General features: G+C 38.5%; 2 protein-coding genes and 1 long non-coding RNA gene across 4 annotated transcripts; 1 reads left to right on the top strand and 2 right to left on the bottom strand.

The window, feature by feature from the left end:
* Nucleotides 1–1,647: 1,647 nt before the first annotated feature.
* LOC139128231 (uncharacterized) lies at nucleotides 1,648–4,672 on the bottom strand. The gene is made up of 4 exons (XM_070694046.1): nucleotides 4,552–4,672; nucleotides 3,964–4,350; nucleotides 3,131–3,295; nucleotides 1,648–2,114 (listed from the first exon to the last, which is right to left on the bottom strand). The coding sequence occupies exons 1-4, from the start codon at nucleotides 4,658–4,660 to the stop codon at nucleotides 1,648–1,650; spliced, it is 1,128 nt and encodes a 375-aa protein (XP_070550147.1). The 5' UTR covers nucleotides 4,661–4,672.
* A 130-nt stretch (nucleotides 4,673–4,802) lies between these two features.
* LOC139128255 (uncharacterized) lies at nucleotides 4,803–6,441 on the bottom strand. The gene is made up of 3 exons (XR_011551235.1): nucleotides 6,336–6,441; nucleotides 5,646–5,750; nucleotides 4,803–4,921 (listed from the first exon to the last, which is right to left on the bottom strand). It is a non-coding gene; the product is annotated as an uncharacterized lncRNA (long non-coding RNA).
* A 10,061-nt stretch (nucleotides 6,442–16,502) lies between these two features.
* Nucleotides 16,503–19,075, top strand: LOC139128250 (ATP-dependent DNA helicase PIF1-like). Of its 2 annotated transcripts, none has more exons than XM_070694065.1 (3): nucleotides 16,503–16,955; nucleotides 17,625–17,807; nucleotides 18,768–19,075. In XM_070694065.1, the coding sequence occupies exons 1-3, from the start codon at nucleotides 16,538–16,540 to the stop codon at nucleotides 19,070–19,072; spliced, it is 906 nt and encodes a 301-aa protein (XP_070550166.1). In that variant the 5' UTR covers nucleotides 16,503–16,537; the 3' UTR covers nucleotides 19,073–19,075. The 2 variants fall into 2 exon arrangements, with proteins under 2 accessions (XP_070550166.1, XP_070550167.1); XM_070694066.1 differs by having other exon boundaries at nucleotides 18,771–19,075.
* Nucleotides 19,076–23,008: the final 3,933 nt, after the last annotated feature.

Genomic DNA, 23,008 nt, shown 5'->3' on the forward strand with positions numbered 1-23,008 from the left:
GAGGGATGCCGACAACAAACCCAAAATTATTTCTTGCTTTCATCGCCTTTGCCGAGGTCTTCATTCAGTATGAAACCAACAAACAGTTGAAAAAGCTAAAAGCCTTTTGGATATATAGTCATACACGTTTTACAAGAAGAGAGTAAAATATTTCTCTTCATGGTTCACTGCAACTCAGTAAACTATTCCTGATTGAACCATATATCAATATTAATTTTTATCAATTAAAAAATAAAAACGATCAGTCTCGTAATACCTGGAGAGGCGTGCATGCCATTCAACGTGTAAATCGGTTATTAGGCAAGACAATTCCTTAAAAAGTATCATTTATTTCAACAGAGAATAAAGGGAAAAACACACAGGATATCGCGATCCCAACGCTATGAAAATTCCACTTTACATGTTTAATCAAAGCTTCTCTCTGTCCAATAAAGTTATTCATTAGAGATCGGCAGTATGACAGTAAAGATCAGAGTCAAGTGAAGACATATCAAAGAATATGTAGTATACTTTTAAAGCCTGTCGTGATGAATACGTAACGAATCTCTAAAAATGCTGTTATAAAATGTTTTGACTGATTGCCCGTTGGTATGGTAAAAGAATATTTTCTGTGTCCAATGGGACTGAAATTACAGATGATCTGTGCTTGCCAGTCAGGTGTAAAATGTCAAGGCTCACAGACAAAAACATGACATATGTATGGAACAAGAACTATCATCGGAAACCGCTTATAAATACATTTGAATGTGGTCCTCTTATTACATTTGATATTCAACAGCAACACAGAAGACGATGTGACGTATATTTTTGGTCAATATTGAAAGGAAATATTACTATTAGAATAGTATCGTGCACTTACGTGAAATTTTGCCAAACGCATCCTTTGAAAAGAATACGTGCAGAGTAAATGTAAAGAAACGGAATGGTCTACAAACCTAATATCCCCTTAGACTATTTACTAAAGTACTAAAGAACTAAAGACTATGTTGGTTTTGATGGGTCAAACTAACATAAAAATTAAAAATTGTTCCAGACCGACCGACCCTATTTCTTAAGGGCATGTTCACAGAAACACATAATTATGTTTATGCCTAACGAGGAGATTTAGGTTGGCTACTTAATTCTCAACGGATGATAAATATGCCAGCAAGTTGTTTCCTGGCAACCTTTTGTAATTTTAAAGTTTCGCCTGGTACTTAGAACACTTTGATTCATTTGCAAGATAGTTTGCCCCAAATATAATTCCACTGTCTCTAGGGTGGGGCCCCCCAAAGACGTAACAGAAAATCTAGAAACAACTCTGTTAAATCATCTTCCTCATCCATGCCACAGTGTTTGATGCACTGATTTGGCAAATCAGTAACGGAGACCAATTCATCGGTCGAATCGACTGCAATATCTATCGGGCACAATATTGTTGCAATATCGTAAAGATATTCATAATCTGAATCGTATTTGGCGACCCGATTATTGCCAAAATCACAAACGTAGACATTATCTTCTCCGTCTACATCGACACCCTTTGGAAACCAGAGTTTGCCAGGACTAGCTTCTTCATTTCCGAATTGTGTGATAAAATTACCGTCTGAATTTAAGACTTGGATTCGGTGATTTTGATTGTCTGACACAATCATTTCATTCTGCTGTTTACAGCCAATGAGTATGGTTTTGAGAACTGTCCTGGCTCTGACCCGGTCCCTCCAAAGACTGCCCTGCCTTATGTTCTCCATCTGATGAATATTTCCTGAGAAAATCTCCGTTAAAATCTGTAAGAATTACACTGCCATCTAACGTGAAGGTTATTCCTCGCGGATTAATATCTTCATTTTGACCAAATGTGTTGATAACTTTGTTTTCTTTATCGCAAACTACTACTCGTCTGTTTGCAATATCTGTGACGTAATGATTACCACCAGGTGACACAGCGACATCCCATGGTATGGTTGGTCTTTGAACTTCATCAAATGTGAAGATTTGGCGTCCTTCACGCTCGTCCCATGGGTCTGTTACCAATCTGTTTTCGTCTCGAGAGACAACTATCAGTGAATTCACGTGGTTGAGAGCGAGTCCGGGGGAGAACCGCAACATCCATGGCCTTGACCAGCTGGTGTTACCTTTCAGTAGAAAACGAAACCACAGTAGACTATGTTAAACTCTACTGATCATCAAATCTAAAGTTTAAAAGTGAAAATAATTTGATAAATTTGATAAATTTACACACAGGCTGTGGTGCGAAGTTTAAGAGATTGAAGTTAGCTTTCTTTGTTTTTGTATGACATATTTTCCTTTGCACAAATTACGTACTTGGAAGAGAAAACTAACCGACATAAATTTTAAACGGGATAACACTTTTGTTTATTGTAGATTTTTGTTTACTTTAGGTGTATTTGCAGTAGAGCACGTTTTGTTCACTGTAATTTTTTTCTTTTCATATCTGTAATCAAAGTTTCACTGTGATTACGGTATCATGGTTCATGCTGTGTTAACTGAGCAAACCGCAAACGCGCAAAACCCCAAGAAAAATAAGCGAATGTTTACTGTTCTTTGCCTTAGTATCATCAGGAGGGATAACATTTGGCTCAGAAACCGAAATATTTGTCACTTGAATATGAATTATTTAGCGAAAGAAAAATGGTTTTGTTTCTCGTCCTCGCGTGTGTTGATCTAGATAAGCCGCTCTGGCCTTTTTCACTCGTTCGCGTGTAAAAACAAAAAAAACACGGACCATGAAAAGAATCATGGAAAAAATGAAAGGGCGCTACACAGAGTAGAAAAGTTATATAGGATTACAATTACTATGCAGTTGTGAACCGTGAACATATCCCATCATTCCGCTGCCTTTACAATTAACGTTGTGCGATGCATGCACAGACGTTCTTGTAATGAAAAGAAAACATTTCTGTATTGTAGTTTGTATGATCGAAGTCGGATTTCATAAAATCAAAAAAGAAGAAGACAGGAGAAAAAACACGTCGCCGTATCACTTTTGTGAGAAATCTAGGAAACAAATTCACAGTGTTTTTTCCCTCACGGAGTTGATAATCTGTGTTGTTCAGAGCAAGACAATCGCGAAGAGCTCTATAAAAATCATGAAATGAATTTCTAAAATCAGAGAAACGTGTCAACTCACTGAGATGTTCAATACCTTCACGTTCTCCTTGACTACCTGCCTCACTCTCTTCAGTTGCTTCCAAAGAAAGAGTCTCGTCTTCGTTACCGTCTCCTTGACTACCTGGCTCGTTTTCTTCAGTCTCAACCACAGAAACAGCCTTGTCCTCGCATTCCGGTGTGGATGCTAGTTTCATTAGATAGAAAAAATGTTAGAAAGTGCATAGTTTGTTTTATAATCAAGACCCCCAAAAATATCTATGAATATAACTGTAATAAATCTTATTTTGATATGCTGAATCAATTGAACAAATTCAAGCAGAAGATGGTATTGTAATGTTTAATGTGAATGCAATTTCATCTGAAAAACACTGCTATGAAGACTTTATTCGAACTGATGGAATATCGTCTTTTTCATCTCGGGTTGGACTGACTATCTGCATCACCAGCGCATTGAGCGATGTGTGATGATGCAATCAATTGGCACCGTTTGCTATCTGTCTTTCTATCTCTCGATCGATAAAGACAGAGACAGAAAGAGAGACACAAACAAACGGACAGAGAACGGCGAGCAGACACTTAAACAAAAAAATCAATATCTGTGAGGCATATATGATTGCAGGAAACTATGAGAAACTATCGAGTATTGTTAATAAATTTTCAGAGGAGTCTGCGGTCTGCGATGTTTCAGGCTTCGTTTTGTATTAGCTGCTTGTATCTATAATTCTATAGCGTACTTTTGATTCACGAAAACCGATACCGGAAATCGATTTTTCGTTAATTCTTACATTGATCGAAAAACAAATCGAAAAACGTTCATATGATATGATATCAGGTTTTAGATTACTACTATACCTCTGGCTGAAGTATCTTGTGACGCAGTGATAGCAGCAACTTCTTGTATCATTGATGTCTGGCCTTCGGTCATTTGCAGGTTCTGTTTTTCCAGGTATACAATTTTCCTCTCGAGAATATTAACCCGCGATTTGAGAAGCCTGTTTTCCCTTCTGAGTGCAGACGCATCTTCTTCGGTGGTATTTACCGTTGCATCAAAACAAGGTTTTCCAATCAGCATCGTGCACGGCCCAATCAAAGGAAGCTTTGTTTTCTTCTTGTATGGTGGCCGGATGACTGCCAGGTCGTCCAAGGGGTCAGCGGACATCAGGTCCTCAATTTCAGTGAAGAGCGATGCTCTCGATACATCAGGAACGCTGTGTCGACGCGAGTATAAGTACTTGTATCCTGAGAGGTAGATAAGTATCGATTCAGTGGTTATAAGTAAATATAGACATAGACAAGTCTAAAATTTGAAATGTTTACCTGTTACACGTCAAAGTAGTCTTATGCGAGTCTACATGTCTATATGAGGTATTGAAAACCTTTAAAATCAGAACAAAAATGTACGTCATCGTTTTTCCAATATTTCATGATCATTCAATATACCTGCAGGCAAACTCAGCTCTTCCTTGCACTGACGGTACTCCTCTGGATCTATAGTCGTTCTCAGCTTCAAGTACAGAGCACCAATATCTGTCAACACAGTATCTGTCATGATGCTCTTTTCCACCAAGCCGTTTGCTTTGATACAGCGACCAAAGATGTTCCAGCGCCTCGGGTGTCCTGCACCCCATGACGTACACCATGCTACCTCGTTTGATGTTCTTGATGTATGCACTTGGATTATACCTCAGTAGGTTTTGTGGCAAAGTTGTCTTGAAAGAGCACAATTCAAACAGAGCATTTGATGCGTCAAGTATCGCTCTTCCAACGGCTGGTATCAATTCGCTGATGGAAACGTGTATGGCTACTTCTCCTGAAAAGAGATATGCATATTTGAAGGCCCTCCTTACGTTTTCGCGAGCGGTAAATTTTGACTCAGCATCAAATTATTGGTATTTTACTGTGAGGTGTAATTAAAACAGAAAGGGGAGTGGGGTGTGTTCGGTGACGTCGAAACTATTATGTGCTTTGCTGGCATAGCATGGGAAATGCTCTCTTATATACCAATCTTTGGCCATTTAGTTGGCAAAAATCAGAGATTAGAAATCGATGAAACATCAAATCTGGCGTTCCCTTCGTTCGACTGTATGAATGCTTTGATATGTCCAAGAATATACTCGAAATAATATTGTTTGGAAACTGAAATTTAAAATTCAAGCGGTGATGTATACATCCACGCCTTCATAAAATACTGTAAATATACACTTCAAAAAGCTAGAAGTAAAAATTAATTTTCAAAAATATGTCTACATCCTTGTTTACTTCAAGTTATTTATGTGCATACAAGGTTGTCTGGAGTCCCGAATGCACTTTCTTACTTCTATTACGCACCTGTATTAATTCAATTGTTTTCAATACTTATCTACTAGACAAACTGAAGCATTTGTTCATGTCACGTCAGACGAGTGTTGTTGTTGTAACCGCAGACGAAAAGAAACAGATTTTTTATCCGTCTGTGTTGTAATAGAGGGTGAAGAGTTACGAGAAGCTGCAAGTATCATGTTCTAATCATGAACACATGCCAAACAGGGACCTACCTGGATCGCGTTGATTTGGCTGTGTTTCTACATGTGTACAGTTTGTCGGATCAGGATTGTGCGTCTGCTTTTCATCTGAAACTTCTGTTTGGGAATATTTACCTTCTGGATATGTGGAAAGAAATGAAGGTCAGTGTCAGAACTTGCATGCTTTGTAAAATGTTCAGTACCTTTGAATGTCTTTGCAGTCAATGAGAGTTGATGAATGAACAGTATTGTGACATTGTATTGTTGTTGTTGAGACAAAACTAGGAGATACAACCACTTACATACGAAGTTCCCTGCAATGTTTTGCAAATAATTACGATCAGATATTTTTGTGATTATACAAGTAATGAGGTGAATATGCGAAGGCGTGAAATAAGAGCAGCAACTTTCGCAGCATCCCATGGTGATTCTGATAGCAAACTGGTGCACGCGCAAGTGCCTGGTGTCAGCGGCTGTCATGTCACTATTCAGTATTAAAGAAAAGGCGAAATAGAACAAAAGTCATGTGCCCAAGTTCAATTGAAGAGGTGCCTTTAAAATCAATTGTTAACTGTAATTTTGCACCTGTAACATGACACAAAGCAACATTTTCTTTGCAGTGTATGACAGCATTTTGACCATACCTCAGATTACGTAAAGAGGGGGAGTTCTTGAGTGCAGTTTATTGGAGAGAAATGAGTGAATTCAACCATCGTTACTTACCCTTGCAAACCCCATTCGTTTGATTACTGAATTCAGGTTTCAACGTCACGACGTCGCCTTTCACTGTTTCCGTAAAACTGAAGTATGTACTTTTCTGATGTTGGAATTCTTCTTCGAGAGCCTTTCTGACCTTCAGGGCGTTGAACATTGAGACAGATGTCATTATTCCTAATTGCAAACATGAGTTTTTGGTGCACTTCCTGGGCCAGCAAGTGATGAGTGGCTCAAATTCAATACAGTGTTTCTCCTCCAGAAACTGGCATTGATTTCTGCCCACAAAGAGTACAGGAACACCCACTGCCATAGTCGTGAGCGAAAGACCCAGAGAGTCGACTGAGAGCGATGGAAAGAGCACGAGATTTGACCTGCGAACTAGTTTCATGACATTGGATTCCGCATGCTCGTAGGTGACAATGTCCAGTTTGCTGCAGTGTGAACCAAGCTTTAGCTTCAGCTGTTCTTGTTCATTTGAAGGCACACCCAGGATAAGCCACCTGGGAGGGCGACGGTACATTTCACAGAGTGTGACTGTCAGCTTTTCAATCGCATTTGCAAGATCCATTAAGTGTTCAAAGTGAGAACTTAAATGGTGCTTCTCAACTGGAGACAGAATCCGAAATCCGCATTTATCATTATATGGTTGCGGCGGTTTGAAAGTGCAAAACTCAGCCTCTGGCAAAGGGGGAAGAAGAAAGTGGTTTTGCTCAGTCTTCATTCTGACAAAATACTGATAAGTATGTGATTCTGCAGAGACAACAACTTTAGCCTCTTCGGTTTCCTCATCCAGTGAACAACGACACTCTGTGAATTCATCGTCTGAGAGTTGCATCATACGACAATCCAGCATTTCCGGATCGGCAGTGTTGATGAGATAGAAGGCAGCTTTGCGAAATAGGTCATTCCTCATGAGTAAAGCAGCATTCGATGTGGTCATTTCAATCCCAATAAACCATATTGATATTCTGAAGCTCACACAACTTCGGGAAATATGTGCTGTAGCCCATAATCCAGTCTATATTTGGCTTCTTACACCTCAAACGTCCTTTGGGACTCGGAAAAATTAATTTAACTCCAAGACTTTCAGCTTCTCTCTGAGCTCGTTCGTCGGCACATAAAACCATGCAGTGAACATGTTTTCTTATCCCCTTGGTTAGACGTAGGATCACACGAATGATGGAGGAGGCATTTCCCTGGAGTGAGTAGCGCCATCTATCGTTCACAATCAAGACCGATGGATATACTGTGTCACTTGAATGTAACCCCTGCGCAAAACATGAGCCAGTAACATTAACAGTAATATCGTAAGGTAGTATCAGCAATATGAAGACCGTGGATAGCATCATCAACAACAACAGAAACCACACACACACACACACACACACACACACACACACACACACACACACACATGAACAGGTTCCCCTGCCCAGTATTGTCTGGCGTGGAAATGTATTGTAGAAATTAATGAGAAAAATCACACGACTACATCTGATTGTATCTACACTGCAAATTTTTGGGTCTTGAAAAAATGCCCCGTGTATGACCTGTCATGTCACAAAAAAAACGTTTCTATATTTAGGGACTGGACACAAATTACAGGGGGGGGTGGGCCGGTGTTTTTCGAAACACCGCTGCGTCAAAAATAGTGACCCTTCAAAAGTTCATGCACAAAAATTAGTGACCCTCCCCCTTATCCGTGCATGAAAATAAATGACCCTCCCCTGTTACTCAATACCCCCAACAAAACCCGCAAAGTCTTCAAGACCCCCCTTCTGACTTGCTATACTTTTGAAATCCCCCTCCCAAAAGGAAGGCAAAATGTGGCTGATATAACGCTTTGTCCAAAAAATTTCAAATCATATGTGTGTGATAATTCATGTAAATGTACTTTGCTTGAAGTGGCAGGTAAAAAGTGCATGCGTGTACAAACAATGTAATTTTTAGATTTCATCGATAATGTTGATTCACTATACATGGGAGTCTATGACAAAACTGTAAAAAAATTCTTTCACAATTAATAATATGCACTTTTTGTGCATATATGGACCCTGAATAATTGACATAATTGTACTTGATTAGAAGAGGGTGGTAACACGTGCATCTGTGTACAAGAACTTTGTTTTTGGAATTTCACATAAAAAGTTCATCCATCATACATTGTATTCTATGACAAAAGTAAGAATATATGTTTTAAAATACAAAACTTGGCAAATCTGTCTATTTATGTACACTCGATTATTGGTATAAATTTTCATGATTAGACTAGAGTGGTTTCAAGTCCATGGTTGTGCAAGAAATGAAATGTCACTGAAATGTCGATTCACAATGCATAGCAGTCTATGACAAAACTATGAATATTTTTTTTCGAATACAAAACTAAGTAAATCTGTGCATTTATGTTCACCTAATTATTAGTATTAATGTTCATGATTAGACCAGAGTGGTTTCAAGTCCATGGTTGTGCAAGAAATTTGATTTTGGAATTTCACTGAAATGTCAATTCACCAGGGGTACCTAAGAAAGTGTAGCTTTTGAATGAAAACCATAGCTTTGACACCGTGAAGGATAGCTTGGGTAGGGAAACGATAGTTGGTGGAATGAAATCCGTAAGTTTGGTCGTCTAAAACGATAGCTTTGAACATATTTTGATGTTGAGGGCATAAAACAGATGGCTGACAGCAAAAGCAGTGGTAGCGGCAGTAAATATTTTACCCGTTTTCTCAACAAAATCACCAAATTCTGTTGTGTAAGATGCCGCGTTCAGTGAGGTTCAGGCTTGATTACACTTCTGTAAAGTTTCTGTGCCCATTTTACAAAACTTGCAGAGAAATCACCGTTCCCGTTTTCGAAGTGAACAGGCTATCAGGACATCCTATTCTAATACATGTACATGGATTGTGTATGTGATAGTGTATAAAAAAGTGCTTGTGCATACATGGAAGGTAGAGAAGATAACTATTCATCTTATCTGAAGCTAACTTTGAAATCTTGGTAAGTCTTAACTCTGGAAAACAGACATTGCCAACACAAACGACTACGTCTTTACACTATCATATACATTTTAATCCCTGTAATTAGAATAAGACGTCCTGATAGCCTGTTCAGTTTTAAAACGGGAACAGTGATTTCTCTGCAAGTTTTTTAAAATGGGCACAGAAACTTCACAGAAGTGTAATTGAACCTGAACCTCACTGAACGAGGCATTGCTTGCACACCAGAATTTGGTGATTTTTTTGAGAAAACGGTAAAAACACTTATCACAGCTTCCACTGCTTCTGCTGTCAGCCATCTTGTTTTACCCCCTCAACATCAAAATATGTTCACAGCTATCGTTTTAGATGACCGAACTTACGGATTTCATTCCACCAACTATCGTTTCCCTACCCAAGCTATCCTTCACGGTGTCAAAGCTATCGTTTTCATTCAAAAGCTACACTTTCTTAGGTACCCCTGTTCACTATGCATAGCAGTCTATGACAAAACTATGAATATTTTTTTTCAATACAAAACTAAGTAAATCTGTGCATTTATGTACACCTAATTATTAGTATTAATGTTCATGATTAGACCAGAGTGGTTTCAAGTCCATGGTTGTGCAAGAAATTTGATTTTGGAATTTCACTGAAATGTCGATTCACTATGCATAGCAGTCTATGACAAAACTATGAATATTTTTTTCCAATACAAAACTAAGTAAATCTGTGCATTTATGTACACCTAATTATTAGTATTAATGTTCATGATTAGACCAGAGTGGTTTCAAGTCCATGGTTGTGCAAGAAATTTGATTTTGGAATTTCACTGAAATGTCGATTCACTATGCATAGCAGTCTATGACAAAACTATGAATATTTTTTTTCCAATACAAAACTAAGTAAATCTGTGCATTTATGCACATTTTATTATTAGTATTAAATTTAATGATTAGACTAGTGTGGTTTCAAGTCCATGGTTGTGCAAGAAATTTGATTTTGGAATTTCATGGAAATGTTGATTCACTATACATTGTAGGCTATGAGGACACTACAAATAACTCATAGGTTATCTGGTCCTAAATTGTTATTCAAAAGTTGTTCGACCTGAAACTTCCAGTTGTTATTGATGACATTTTGCACTATTCTGAATAGTTTGTATTCTGTCAATGTCCTCAAAAAATAAAAAAATGTACATACAGCGACATGAACATTTGACACCGACCTATACCTAATGTATTGCCAATGGGAGAATGATATCAAATAAGTGATCTCCCAAATTGTTATTGAAAGAGTCATAATAGGGGACAGTTATGCACAATAGAGGAGTTGGATAAGTAGAAATCATGACAACTTAAATCAATGTGGCTGCTTGGATCATCAATACATTGTTTATTATACCCTAAAATTGCGCCCGAAGGGCGCGCCAAAAATGGAAATGGCAGAAAATGAAAGTGCCAGGAGGTATTTTTCTTTTTTTCAGTATTCCATATTCTTCAATACGTGCACATGCAATTTCAGCTTTGATGCATAAAAAAAGGTGACCCTCCCCCATAGGCATACACAAAATTTTATGACCCTTCAAAAATGCTTGCGCGAAAAATGGCGACCCACCCCCAAAAAACACCGGCCCACCCACCCCTGTAATTTGTGTCCAGTCCCTTACAAATTTACGATTCCTTGAAACAACTCCTCCGGGAGAATAACCAGTGTAAATCTGAGGTCTCTTTCATGGAAGAAAAAAGACCAACAAGACAGCGCACGTCAGATCAACTTGAACTGATCCGTAAGCTCAGTTGGTAGGGCATTTGAAGTCCTACATGGGTAATTTTTTCAAGCCCCAAAAATATGCAATGTAGAGACAATCAGATGTAGTTGTGTGATTTTTCTCATTAGTTTCTACAACACATTTCCACGCTATACAATACTGTTTCTACTATATATATATTATATATATATATATATAATTAGTCCATGCCTTTGTAACATCTAGGCTTGACTATTGTAATAGTCTTCTTTATGGTCTGCCTTGCAATCTACTCAATAAGATTCAGTTAATCCAGAACTCGGCAGCACGTGTAGTTTCCAGAACAAAGAAATCAGATCACATTACCCCTGTGTTGAGTAGATTACATTGGTTACCCCTACAGAAACGTATTGAATTTAAGATTCTCTGTATTGTATACAAGATTTTACATGACATGGCCCCTGTATATCTACAGGAACTATTACCATTTGCTCTTCTGGTCGTGCCTTACGTTCTTCCGTTCATGGTGCAAATATGCTCTATCAACCCATTTGTACTACAGCTTTTTACGGTGACAGGGCTTTTTCCGTTTGTGCTCCACGTTTGTGGAATAGGCTGCCATTTTTATTGCGTTCATGTTGCTCTTTTAGCAGTTTTAAAGCTAATCTTAAAACACATCTTTTTAAACAGTATTTTTAGATCTTTTAGAACAGTTTTGTACTGCGCTTTGAGATGTTTTTACATGAAAGCGTTTTTTTAAGTAATAAATATTATTATTATTATTATAATGTATATGTATATATGTAATATGTATACACACACACACACACACACACACACACACACACACACACACACACACACACACACACACACACACATATATATATATATATATATATATATATATATATATATATATATATATATATATATATATATAATACACACAATAGGAACATAAGGCATACAAATACATACATGTAATACATTATATTGGCGCATGCGTATCAGTGAGACGCTTGAGGCTGCCCTCCGAGGTCGGCTGCAATGATCAATTGAGCTGCCGGTAAACTCTTGCTACGTGTTTACTTTCACCTGATTGTTTAACCAAGCGTAATGGGGGTAGTCAATGTGTTTTTCTCAAGCAATCTAATATGCCGTCATCCTTCAGTGCCTTCCCTATAAGCTGCTATATATGTGCAGTCGATGTCTAGAAGTAGGACATTACGGCCAACCGATAATAGACGATCAAAATGAAGTGTTATCATTCTCAGGGGTATTACAGTAAAAATGATAGTATTTGTGTCAAAGTTACAATTGTCTGCTTTGCAACAGCTGCTTTTGTGTCTCTCCGATATCATACAAGCCCACTTTAAGTTTTTCAGCTCAGGTCAGGTAATCCCAGCGATCGAACGTGTTACCTTTGAATATGCGTAGCAGTTAGTTTCTACCGGATTCTGTGATTCCGGGTGAAACTCCCCTGTAACAGGCGCTCATTCGCTGATGGGTAGTCTGCTAGATCAATCGATTTTCCGCTTGATCTATCGATCCCGTACTCGATCTGCCCGCCACTACGACCCAACCTATCGATCGATTTTCTGCTTTATCTATCAATCCCGTACGGAATCGATAGATCAAGCAGAAAATCGATCGATCTAGCAGACTACCCAGCGAACGAGTGCCTGTGTCCCCTGTATCCGCTTTCCGGTATCCGTGTTCATCCCATTCAAGGCATTCACCTTACTCGCATGTTTCATATAGAAACTCAACGCAAATCGCGTTCACCCCACTCAAACATTCACAAATCACAGACTTGAAGCAAGCCTGCAACTGATGGCGCGCAGGAGAGAATTTTTTTCTGGTATTAGAAGCATACATAATAAACTTACCGAGGCTGACATTACAAGGCTATCAGAACACAACACGTAGAGGCACTTGCTTTGCTGAAGTTGAATCTCACAAAGAAACGTATATCTTCCACTGTTAAGATATGAGCAGTATATCTTGCAGACACAGAGGAAAGTCAAAATAGACAATAAAATGGATGTTCAAATCAATTATAAAGCAATGCAATATCTCAATATCTTCTAGCAAAGAACACTGGGCACGCCTTCTCCACTTGTTTGCCGTATCAGCCAGCAAGGTCACTACCAGCTTTGTGAGACGAAACAGCAGAACGATATGCAGAGACACGGTCCCTCCACAAACGGTCAAGAAACGCTTTTGTTCAAAGGTGCTAATCACCTACACAGTTGCAACAGTCCGCGTTGCGGCACAGGGGCTCATAAGTGGCTATATAAGTCAATATTACAGCGTTTTTCTTCCTTTTTCAATGTTAAAAATAAACTAGCTGAAGAGCACAACACTTGTGTAGCTGTCTTTTGTGTAGCTTGTATTGGCATGTATAGTGCGCCCTCAATAGGGAGTGTGATCATATGTAAATGTGACCTTTAGTTCCGTGACCTCTAGCCATGCCTACTTCCCTCTCCATATGGCCGGCCATGCGTACAGACGTCGCTGTGTTTACTGACGTCGGTGTGTTTACTGTACTAATTTCCCAAGGGAGGCAGATCCGGCCATATCCGCAGTATGATTGTTATGGTGAATCTCCGAAACATGAAATCTTGGTAATTTTATTTGACGGACACGGCCATTGTTTTGGCACACCGATCTGACAATGTCACTCAAGTCTAAAAATGAACCTTCGTGAATGTAGAATGTGAAGAAAATTGGACGCTGTCAGCACCATGTCCGAAGCGACCCATGTGCGCCGTGAAGTACATGTGCGGGCAACTTGATTATACTTTATAATGAGGACGTAATCTGGTGAGTGACGGCTCGTTCAAGAGTGGTGGGGCGTGCCTTATGCAAGAAATAAACAGGAAATAAACATATTTACAAACACGATGTATTGCACATGGCCCGTACGTGACACAGCCGGCAGATCACCTCAGCGGTACAGCAACAGGTAAGTTTGTATGCCTATTTTGTTCCCATTTTATCGCCGTGAGGCTAAAAAGCCAGTCGAGATTGCGTTATCACCTAACACCAGTACTTCTCAAACTCTGTTTAAAACAGCAGCAACGGTCAAACACTAGGAAAAGTGCACGGGATTTGATTGAGTCGTGTTGCCCGTTGTGTATGCATGCATAGTATATGCATGGAGGTAGTCTGCTACTACCTCCATGGTACATTATTAACTGAACGGTTTACCCAGTTACAGTCCTTCCACACACTGTGGCCCATTCAACCTCTTATCCAATAATGCATATATATGTTGTTCAGATTAAGCTGCATACTAAATAAAGTACTAGTAACTTTTATAGTTTTATACATAGAGTGTTGAGTTCACAAATGGGTTGGTGCTGGTATGGTTGGGTGAAGATCTGACCGGGCCATCCACTTTTCATGATGTCGCTTTTCTAAGTACTCCCTCTCTCTCTCCCATACCAGGTAAAACTTTGAAACACCACTCTCAACATTGTCCAATTTTTTGAAATCCTAAAAAATTACCCGACAGAAAAAAAACTAGTATTGTGCCGGCTGTCTGTAAAGGTCAAAGTTCATATGTATGCACAACAATACCTTGCAGAAGCTTGCATCCACTTCTTACATTTCTGTCACAAATATTCTTCCAAATATCACAGGCAAAAGTATTAGTGTTTAATTAGTTATTTGCGCTGAGTATGGGGGCAAATAAAAAACATTTTACCTCAGTGCACTAGACATCAACAATATACCTATAATAGGTGAATTTTATTTCCAATGCTTTTCGATAGAGATTAATGGCAAATGTTCTAATATTGTGTGTTCACGGGTATATTCATAGCCTAGTTTATACCTAATATATTCCTATTTAGTCTGATAATGTATTGAAATCTATACTGTTATAAAAATACACGTCAAATGTGTGATTTTAGTTTTACACCGGTGGGCTTGCTTTTCAAGGATTTAATCACAAATATGATGTGTGATCATGTGATCATGTGATAGGGCATCTCGCAAATATCATTTTAATTAGAAATGAACATAAATGTGTTTAATTTATAATGTCTTCAGTGTTTGAAATTCATAGAAATAAGTAACTAGTCACAAGGACTGGTAAATTTATAAAGCTGCCTGTCCTGGTAAAAACTTGCCTGTCCTGATATTAAATGTATGTACCCTGCAATTCAACATAATAAAATACAACTATATACAGTAATAAACACTTAGAGGAAAAGAAATTGGAATGGGGAAGTCATCTTTCCATCCAATCAAATGTAAACTAACTGTCAATTTTACAATATATACTGTACATCTTTATTGTATTCTATATTGTGTTCTATCAATTGGCCTGTTAAATCTATGACTGAACCAAACCAAAACTAGTGACCCTGATCCGCTCATTTCAATCCATCCACCAGGCTGGTTACTTTTGAGTTTCACCAGTCCTGTGGGGAAACAACCAGTCTCTGACTGCCGAACAGGTGCTATTTCAAACACTGATGTCTGTCACCTGTCTAATAGTGGAGCTGCATACTGGTAGTATTGATTGTTGTTGACCACTGCCATAATTTTAGCTGCAATTCATTAAAAACAGCTCCTGTACTGACAACACCTCGTGTGTATGAGTATGCTGTAATAATTAAGATTTTGTTGTAACACATTATTAGTTACATTGTCTTGTAATGCTAGTGCATACTGTACATTTATTCAGTCATGATGAACATTATTCAAAGTGTCTTTGTCCAAACTAAAATTATTCTATTTTTTCCTCACTGAAGCTTTGGTGTCCGCAATGGAAATCTCAGCGCAGGACAAAGTGGCATCTATGGCTATTGGTGACCACAATGTTTTCTTTACGGGTGCTGCCGGAACAGGCAAAACAACATTGGTTAAGAAGTTAAGTTCCCTGTTAACTCAGAAAACGGCTGTCACATCAACAACAGGAATTTCATCATCTCTTTATGAGAACAGTAAAACAATACACAGTTTTGCAGGTATAAGAGATGCAAGAGGAAACCCAGAGGCTATTCTAGAGCATATTTCTGAGCAGTCAAGTGTGGTGGCAAGATGGCGAGAAACTGACACTTTAATTATCGACGAGATGTCTATGCTAAGCAGAAGGACATTTGAGCTGCTCAATTTTGTTGGCCAGAAGATGAGAAACAATGCCAGTCCTTTTGGAGGTCTTCAAGTGATTGGGTGTGGTGATTTCCTCAGTTACCTCCAGTACCCAGTCACTATGACAATGGGGACTTTTGCTTCACATCACCACTATGGAATACCGTGTTTCCTCATACAGTAGTCTTGGATGAAGTCTTTCGTCAAAGAGATCAAGCATTTGTAGATACACTACATTGTGTTGCCTGGGGGACTTGTCTGGCGGGACAGTTGAACAGTTATCTCAACTTACCACACCCCTTAACGCAGCTGATCATTGACTCCAGTATATCCCACGAATTTATGCTCAGAACCTGGATGTCGATTATTATAACATGGATAAACTCCACCACCTTGATGGACATACACGTATGAAACACTACAAAGCTGAAGATTCGGGTAGTAAGAAGTTGTTGAATGAAAGTCTTGTTGAGCAAGAACACTTGTACCTAAAAGTCAATGCACCCGTCATGCTGCTATATAACTTAACTGATAGCCTGAAAAATGGGATGACAGGGACTGTCACTGGATTTAGTGACAGTGGGTACCCAGTTGTTCATTTTCCTCAAGTCGGCACTGAAGAAGTTATATCACCTCGATTATGGACAGTGCCAAGCCCTGATAATACGAATAAGGTACTGGCATCGCGGAGACAAGTGCCCCTGAAATTAAGTTGGGCCTTTACAGTGCATAAGTCTCAAGGGATGACACTCAAGGCAGCTGAAGTTCACTGTCGTGGGATTTTTAGCCCAGGTAAAATTACTTCACTTAAAATTTGCAGTTTTGTAGTTTTACACTAATGACAGAGCTATCTCTAGTCATCGAGTGGGGGGATGACTTCAGTGTATTTGCTGGTTATATTGTAATGCTTCAGCAAGACAAGCCTTGGTTTGCAATATAACATATATGCAAAAAAAAAATTTTGATTGCAAAGTAGCCATTATTCTGATTTATCTTGCATTAAAGGGACACTAGCTGTATCTTTTGAGGATTTTTTCATGTTGTTTTGCATGTCAATGGCAGTTTCTTGTTATATTCCCTAAAGTATACTGAAACACCCACAATTCAGCTTGTCATCACAGCCTGTACATGTATTGACTGTATTGTTATTGTTGACAAGTGAATTTTAGTCTTGACTAAATTAAGTTGTCAACAATAATATATACACACTGAGTTGACAACCTGAATACTGTGTTTCAACATGCTTTAAAGAGTACAACAAGAAACTGTAGTTGACATACAATGTACAAAATAAAAAAATCCTCAAAAGTTACAGTAACTGTCCCTTTAATACATGGCCATACAGTAGCCATTACTCAAATGGGAATTCTCAAACTTCTGTGATTAAACCTGACCTAAAGTTATCGGGATAGTTGGTACAAAATCTCTGGTTAATCTAATATCTGTTGTATTTATTCACAGGTCAACTGTACACTGCTCTTTCCAGACTGAAGTCAACAGAAGGCCTTAGAGTGGTTGGGTTTAAACCAGAATACCTCATTAAACCAAATGCTGAGGTGATTAGATTCATGACGGATGCCACTGAAAGCAATGAACCAGCTGATCCTTCTCTACAATGCTGTAGAAAGATAAACCAGGAACAAGGTGTGTACTTTATATGAACATATACATCTTTTGCTGACTGTTATACCAGGCATGAGTATGAGTGTTTTGTTTTATTCCTTAAGTGCCATCATCAGCATTCCCTCGAGCGAACATTATGTCTGGAAATTGTGTCAATTTACTACATTTCAGCAATGATTGTGTGTCAGCCCTACACAATGAACTTGTGAAGTACATGGAAGGTTTCAAAACAATTCATTTTCATGGAATAGTACTTAAAGCTCCATGGGCTGTAGCTTTTGAGTATTTTTCTGGTACTTTTGTATATGTGTATCGACTACATTTCTGGTGTAAACCATTCTAGCATGATGTAATACCCAGTTTCAACTTTTGAACAGAGCCCATGTGTGTACAGTCCGGAATATAATTCATTTGTCAACAATAACAATGGCCATTGCGAACATATAGGTTGTGTTGACAAGTAGAATATAGGGTATTTCATCATGCTAGAGGAATTGAATATAAACTGTAGTTGAGATACATAGAACCAGAAAACTGAAAAAAATGGCTAAAAGTTACAGCTCATGTCCCTTAAATTAGGCACTACCCGATACAGTGCTGAAAATTTTGAGAAAGTAAGCAGGTCACAGTGATCTTGGCGGCTACTACCTCTTACATGCCTATATGAACATTTATATTGAAATATATATACTGATATGTAAAACAAGATATATTGATGCACTATGGATAATGACAGGCATTTACAAACTGTTTCTGTGTTGGTATGTCGCAGGTACAGGGCGCATATTGAATACAATACAGTCTTTGTTCAAAAATCAATGAGATTGATACCAATGAACATGAAATTGTCCAAAATAGTCAGATGGGACGTGAAAAATGATTTTGAGCCATGTTCATTCATTTTGTATTGCTGTGCAATAAAATTGTTTTTATTACTTTTAAGTTACAAAATAATAAGCTTGAATTTTTCTTCCATTGCAGTAGATTGCGCAGGTGAGCAACAGCCAGTTCAACAAGTGGATGAACTCCTTCCCAGTGCGTCCAATTCTCTTGGTGACAGTGATAGTGAATGTGACGAAGACAATGTCCTTGTGACACAAGTTTTCAATGAACTTCCGAATCACACCAGTCACTGTAATGATGATCATGGAGAAACTACAGACCTACAAGCAGCTGCAGAGTTACTCAAGGATGACAGTGAACTTTCAAGTTTACCGCAGGACTTTTCAGTGGAGGAATTCTTCAACACTCTTGAAGACCATTCCTCTTTTGCAAGTATACCTTGATCATCCCCAAACAACCTAAATTGTCTCTTGCAAAGCTTGCAGAATGCAGATAAGCATCACAGTAGAGCGTTTCTCTCCCTCCAGTGGTCGAGAATTTACCATCTCATAAAAGAAAACAGCGAGTCAGATTCAGTGGAAAAGCCAACAAGAAAACCTTTGTCTCATATCTCAGTGATTTTCATGAGTATGTGACAACAAATGAAAACCTTGAATGTGAGTTTAAGCAACTGTGTGGAACACTGACCTTAACCGATAGCCATTATGAATGCTTAGCAGACATCTGCATAAGCTTGAAAAATCAACTTGTAGAGAAACTTGCGACAGCAGTCAGGCTTAAGATGTCAGCAGGAAGGACCAACTCAACAGACCACAGGAACAGTTCAGAAAACATGACAAATGAAGGTAAAGGTAAAGTGAGATTTGTGGGTGGATGGACGGTAGCAAAGGACCGAGAGAAAACAGAAGGTATCTGAAAGGAACATAGGCTCGACTGATGCTGAGGTGAGAAGAAATCTTCGAAGAGCATACGCAAAGAAAGTGCTGCTTGATAGCATGACGGTTCCAGCAGCAGCAATCGCCACCAATACAGCTTACCCAGAGACACTCTCATTCACGCAGCACAAACAAACAGGAGAAATGGGCTCACTCATATCACAGACAAGGCCTTTATGTTCTTTCTACGTGTAGAGGACATGAGGAATGTATGCTTAACACAAAGTAACTTAGATAGGCATAAAGAAAACCTCATAAACAACACAGTCACAAGTGTCCTTGACAAGAGTATGCAAGCAGAGTTTATTAAGGCATTGGAGATCCCTGAGGAGATGCTAGCTAAAGATGTACATACATCCCATGATGCAACACTGACATCAGAAGCTGAGTCTTGTGCTTATGCCCTGTTCTCTGATGTGGTCAAGCGTTACTTCAATATGGGGACTGGTCAGTTCCTGCGCGACCATCGCCGAGATTTGAAAGTACAGTTCTAAGACAACTGCCCACCGAAAGAGAGTAATGCAAAGAGAACAATCTTCACTGACCAATCGAACAAAATAGGTGTTGAACAGTTCATCTCAGACAGTAGTGATAACAAAATGTTTTCACATACATTGCTGCAGTCTAGAGTAACAGCAAATCCAAAATTCTTTGAAGAAAGAATATACACAAAACAAGAGTTGAAGCTGTTCTTTCTTCTGTACAATTTGACCTATGTCCGAAGTCACACTAAGAGCACCATGAATAGCAAGCTTGTGAATAGAATAAAAGAAAGTCAGTGCATATTAAACACTGCGGCACTACAGCAGTATCTAGATGGTCTGGGGCCACTTGAAAAGCGACCACGCTTTAACTAAACAACCAGGGTTGTAAATGAAGTGTACTTTGTTCCCGCAGGGCTTTTTCTCAACAATTTTATACTTTGAATTAACTTGAAAGTGTTATATTCTTGCTATTATGCCTACCCTTGTTGATTGATAATTTCAGCCATTTTGCTTTTGATTTCAATATATTTGATGGGGTGAGATATTTACAGAGTCCATATATTTGGCTAGAGAAATTAAATTCTTTCTTTTGCATCCAATGCAGATAAGCAGTTCAAGCAAATAAGACACTTGCACGTTTAAATTTACTTCAGTATTTCCATGTAATGTGAGTGCCTATTCATGAACGAAGTAGAAACTTCATTTTACATCCATGTTGTGCAATATGTGATATTCTGCCAGCTACTGTCAAGACAAAAAACAGAGAATTTACTTACTTTGGCCCGATTTTTTCTGTGCTTTAAAAATTCACAGCTAAAGCAACTGAGGTTTTTCATCATTCAATGAAATTCATTCAATTTACAAAATCTTACTCTGAATTGCTAAAAATTAAAGTCCCTGTGTACAGAATTTTGTAGCATTTTTTCATGACTTTCATTCAAAGCAAAACAATGTCATGCTTACTGAGGGACGACAGTAAGCTGGTTAACAAACACTGAAGGGAACATATGAGTACACAGTTGATCAGATAATAAATAGTTCTGTACAATGGGGCTTCCAGTACCCAAAGATAATTCCAGTTAAAACCAAATGTTAATTGAACCATTGATGGTACGAATGTAAAACCCATTCTCATGGTTAATAATTAGGACTTTTCAAAATCCTCAATTATGGTTTTATCGTTGATGGGTAGTATCATTTTATGTAGCTCCACATCTTCTGGCGCTACCTTCTATTTTGTGTTTATTTCATTGCTTGCCCTATCAGCAACTGAAGTCTTTTTATTTTGGACAGAGTCTTCCTGGTTTGAAAAATGGTAATTGATCAATATAGCCAGTGTTATTTTTTGAAGTAACAGTTGTCTGTCCTAGGCATATTGCATTTATGGCTGGTCCGTATTGTGTATATCTTGGGTTGTCATTCTGGCCATTCATCCCACATTGCTGACAGAAGATGTTTTCCACCAAGTTGCTGTTTGTTCTCAGAGCACTGACAGAGGCCCGGACATGTCTGTCGAGGGATATCTTTACGATTGTTTGAATCCCACAAGCATTGAACACAAGTCAAACCTGGTTTTGTCTGAGAGGAGCATTCTGTTCACTGCTGCACTGTTGAGCTGGGGGTTACTTTCTTTGACATTCCTTTCCCATTGCAATAACCACTCAAGACATCTGTCATTGGCCATGAGTCTCTCATCTGTCACTGATACAAATCGTCTCGGGTCACTGAAAGTTTCAACCATTGTGCTGGTATGAGTCAGAAATTCTGCTGCTGCTTCGACGTTTTCCAGGTGGCCGGCTGAAGCACCACTGATTGATATATGATGTTGATATGCCTGAATGGGAAGAAAATTGTTGTCAATATTTCATGTAAAATTTGATAAATCACTATTACAAATTGTTGATAGACTTTGTTTTCAGACAACTTACCTTAAATTTCCATATGTGACAAAAATGTGCAAATGGGAACAACTAGGCCAAATATGACAATCACCCACATAGCAAATGCGTACCAATTAAGTGAGCCCTTAACAGACTCAGTCATCCAGTCAGATTAGACAAAACTCACGCCTTGTAGGGGTGAGAAAGGTCACGCCTGCTATGAGAAATCATCAAAAGTGTGGTTTAAGATGTAATCCTGTATCACAACTCTCCAACTAAGTCTTAGAGTACTAAGCTGTTTAGAGCATCAGTAGTTAACAGTATTGCTTTTAACTACTACTGAGATAGGAAGTGCTGGTTTATTGAGCAAAACAGAGGAATCATATCATGACCATACCAAGTGTATTTAAGACAATAGAAACAATACAAGACAAGTTCAATTGTCTAAGTTCTATCATGCATAGATTAAAACCTTCTCAATATGTCACCTTTCCTCCTCTGCCCTGTTATGATGCAACATAATCCACTAAGAATCACTCTTTGTAAGAAAATTCCTTACCGTCATTAGGTATAGCATAGTCTTATCAAGTAAGTCAGTTGCTAGATGATTTCTCATTCTCAGTGCTGGTGTTAAATCCAGATGTTCTGGTTTCAGGCGTTGGTGAATGGGCAGTGAGTGTGTGTTCTGGTCAAAATGGTATGCTGCCTTCCATGTGGACCATAAGATGTGACCGTCACCAAGTTTCAGATAGCGAGTGCTTCTATCACTGACCGAACTCTTCTCTATACCATTGCGCAGTTTCTTGAAGTTATGCTAAAGTACAGACAAAATAAAAAGGATTTAGTATTCAAGCCAACTCTATGAACAATGGAATTATGTAACTGCTGATATAATATCAAACAATGGCATGTTGACTTATATACAGATGAAATATACAATATTTTTCAGCTAGTAATAGTGGTCTTTTCGATCATTTCACTTTACTGTAAATGTAACTTATATACACTCAAGTGTCAGTTTTAGTAAAGAGTGACTGATTGTAACTATCAATATGTGTATGTCAATTATTATTTTATCT

This window comes from Ptychodera flava, unplaced genomic scaffold (genome assembly GCF_041260155.1).
Source record: "Ptychodera flava strain L36383 unplaced genomic scaffold, AS_Pfla_20210202 Scaffold_46__1_contigs__length_1169225_pilon, whole genome shotgun sequence".
Lineage (NCBI taxonomy): Eukaryota > Metazoa > Hemichordata > Enteropneusta > Ptychoderidae > Ptychodera > Ptychodera flava.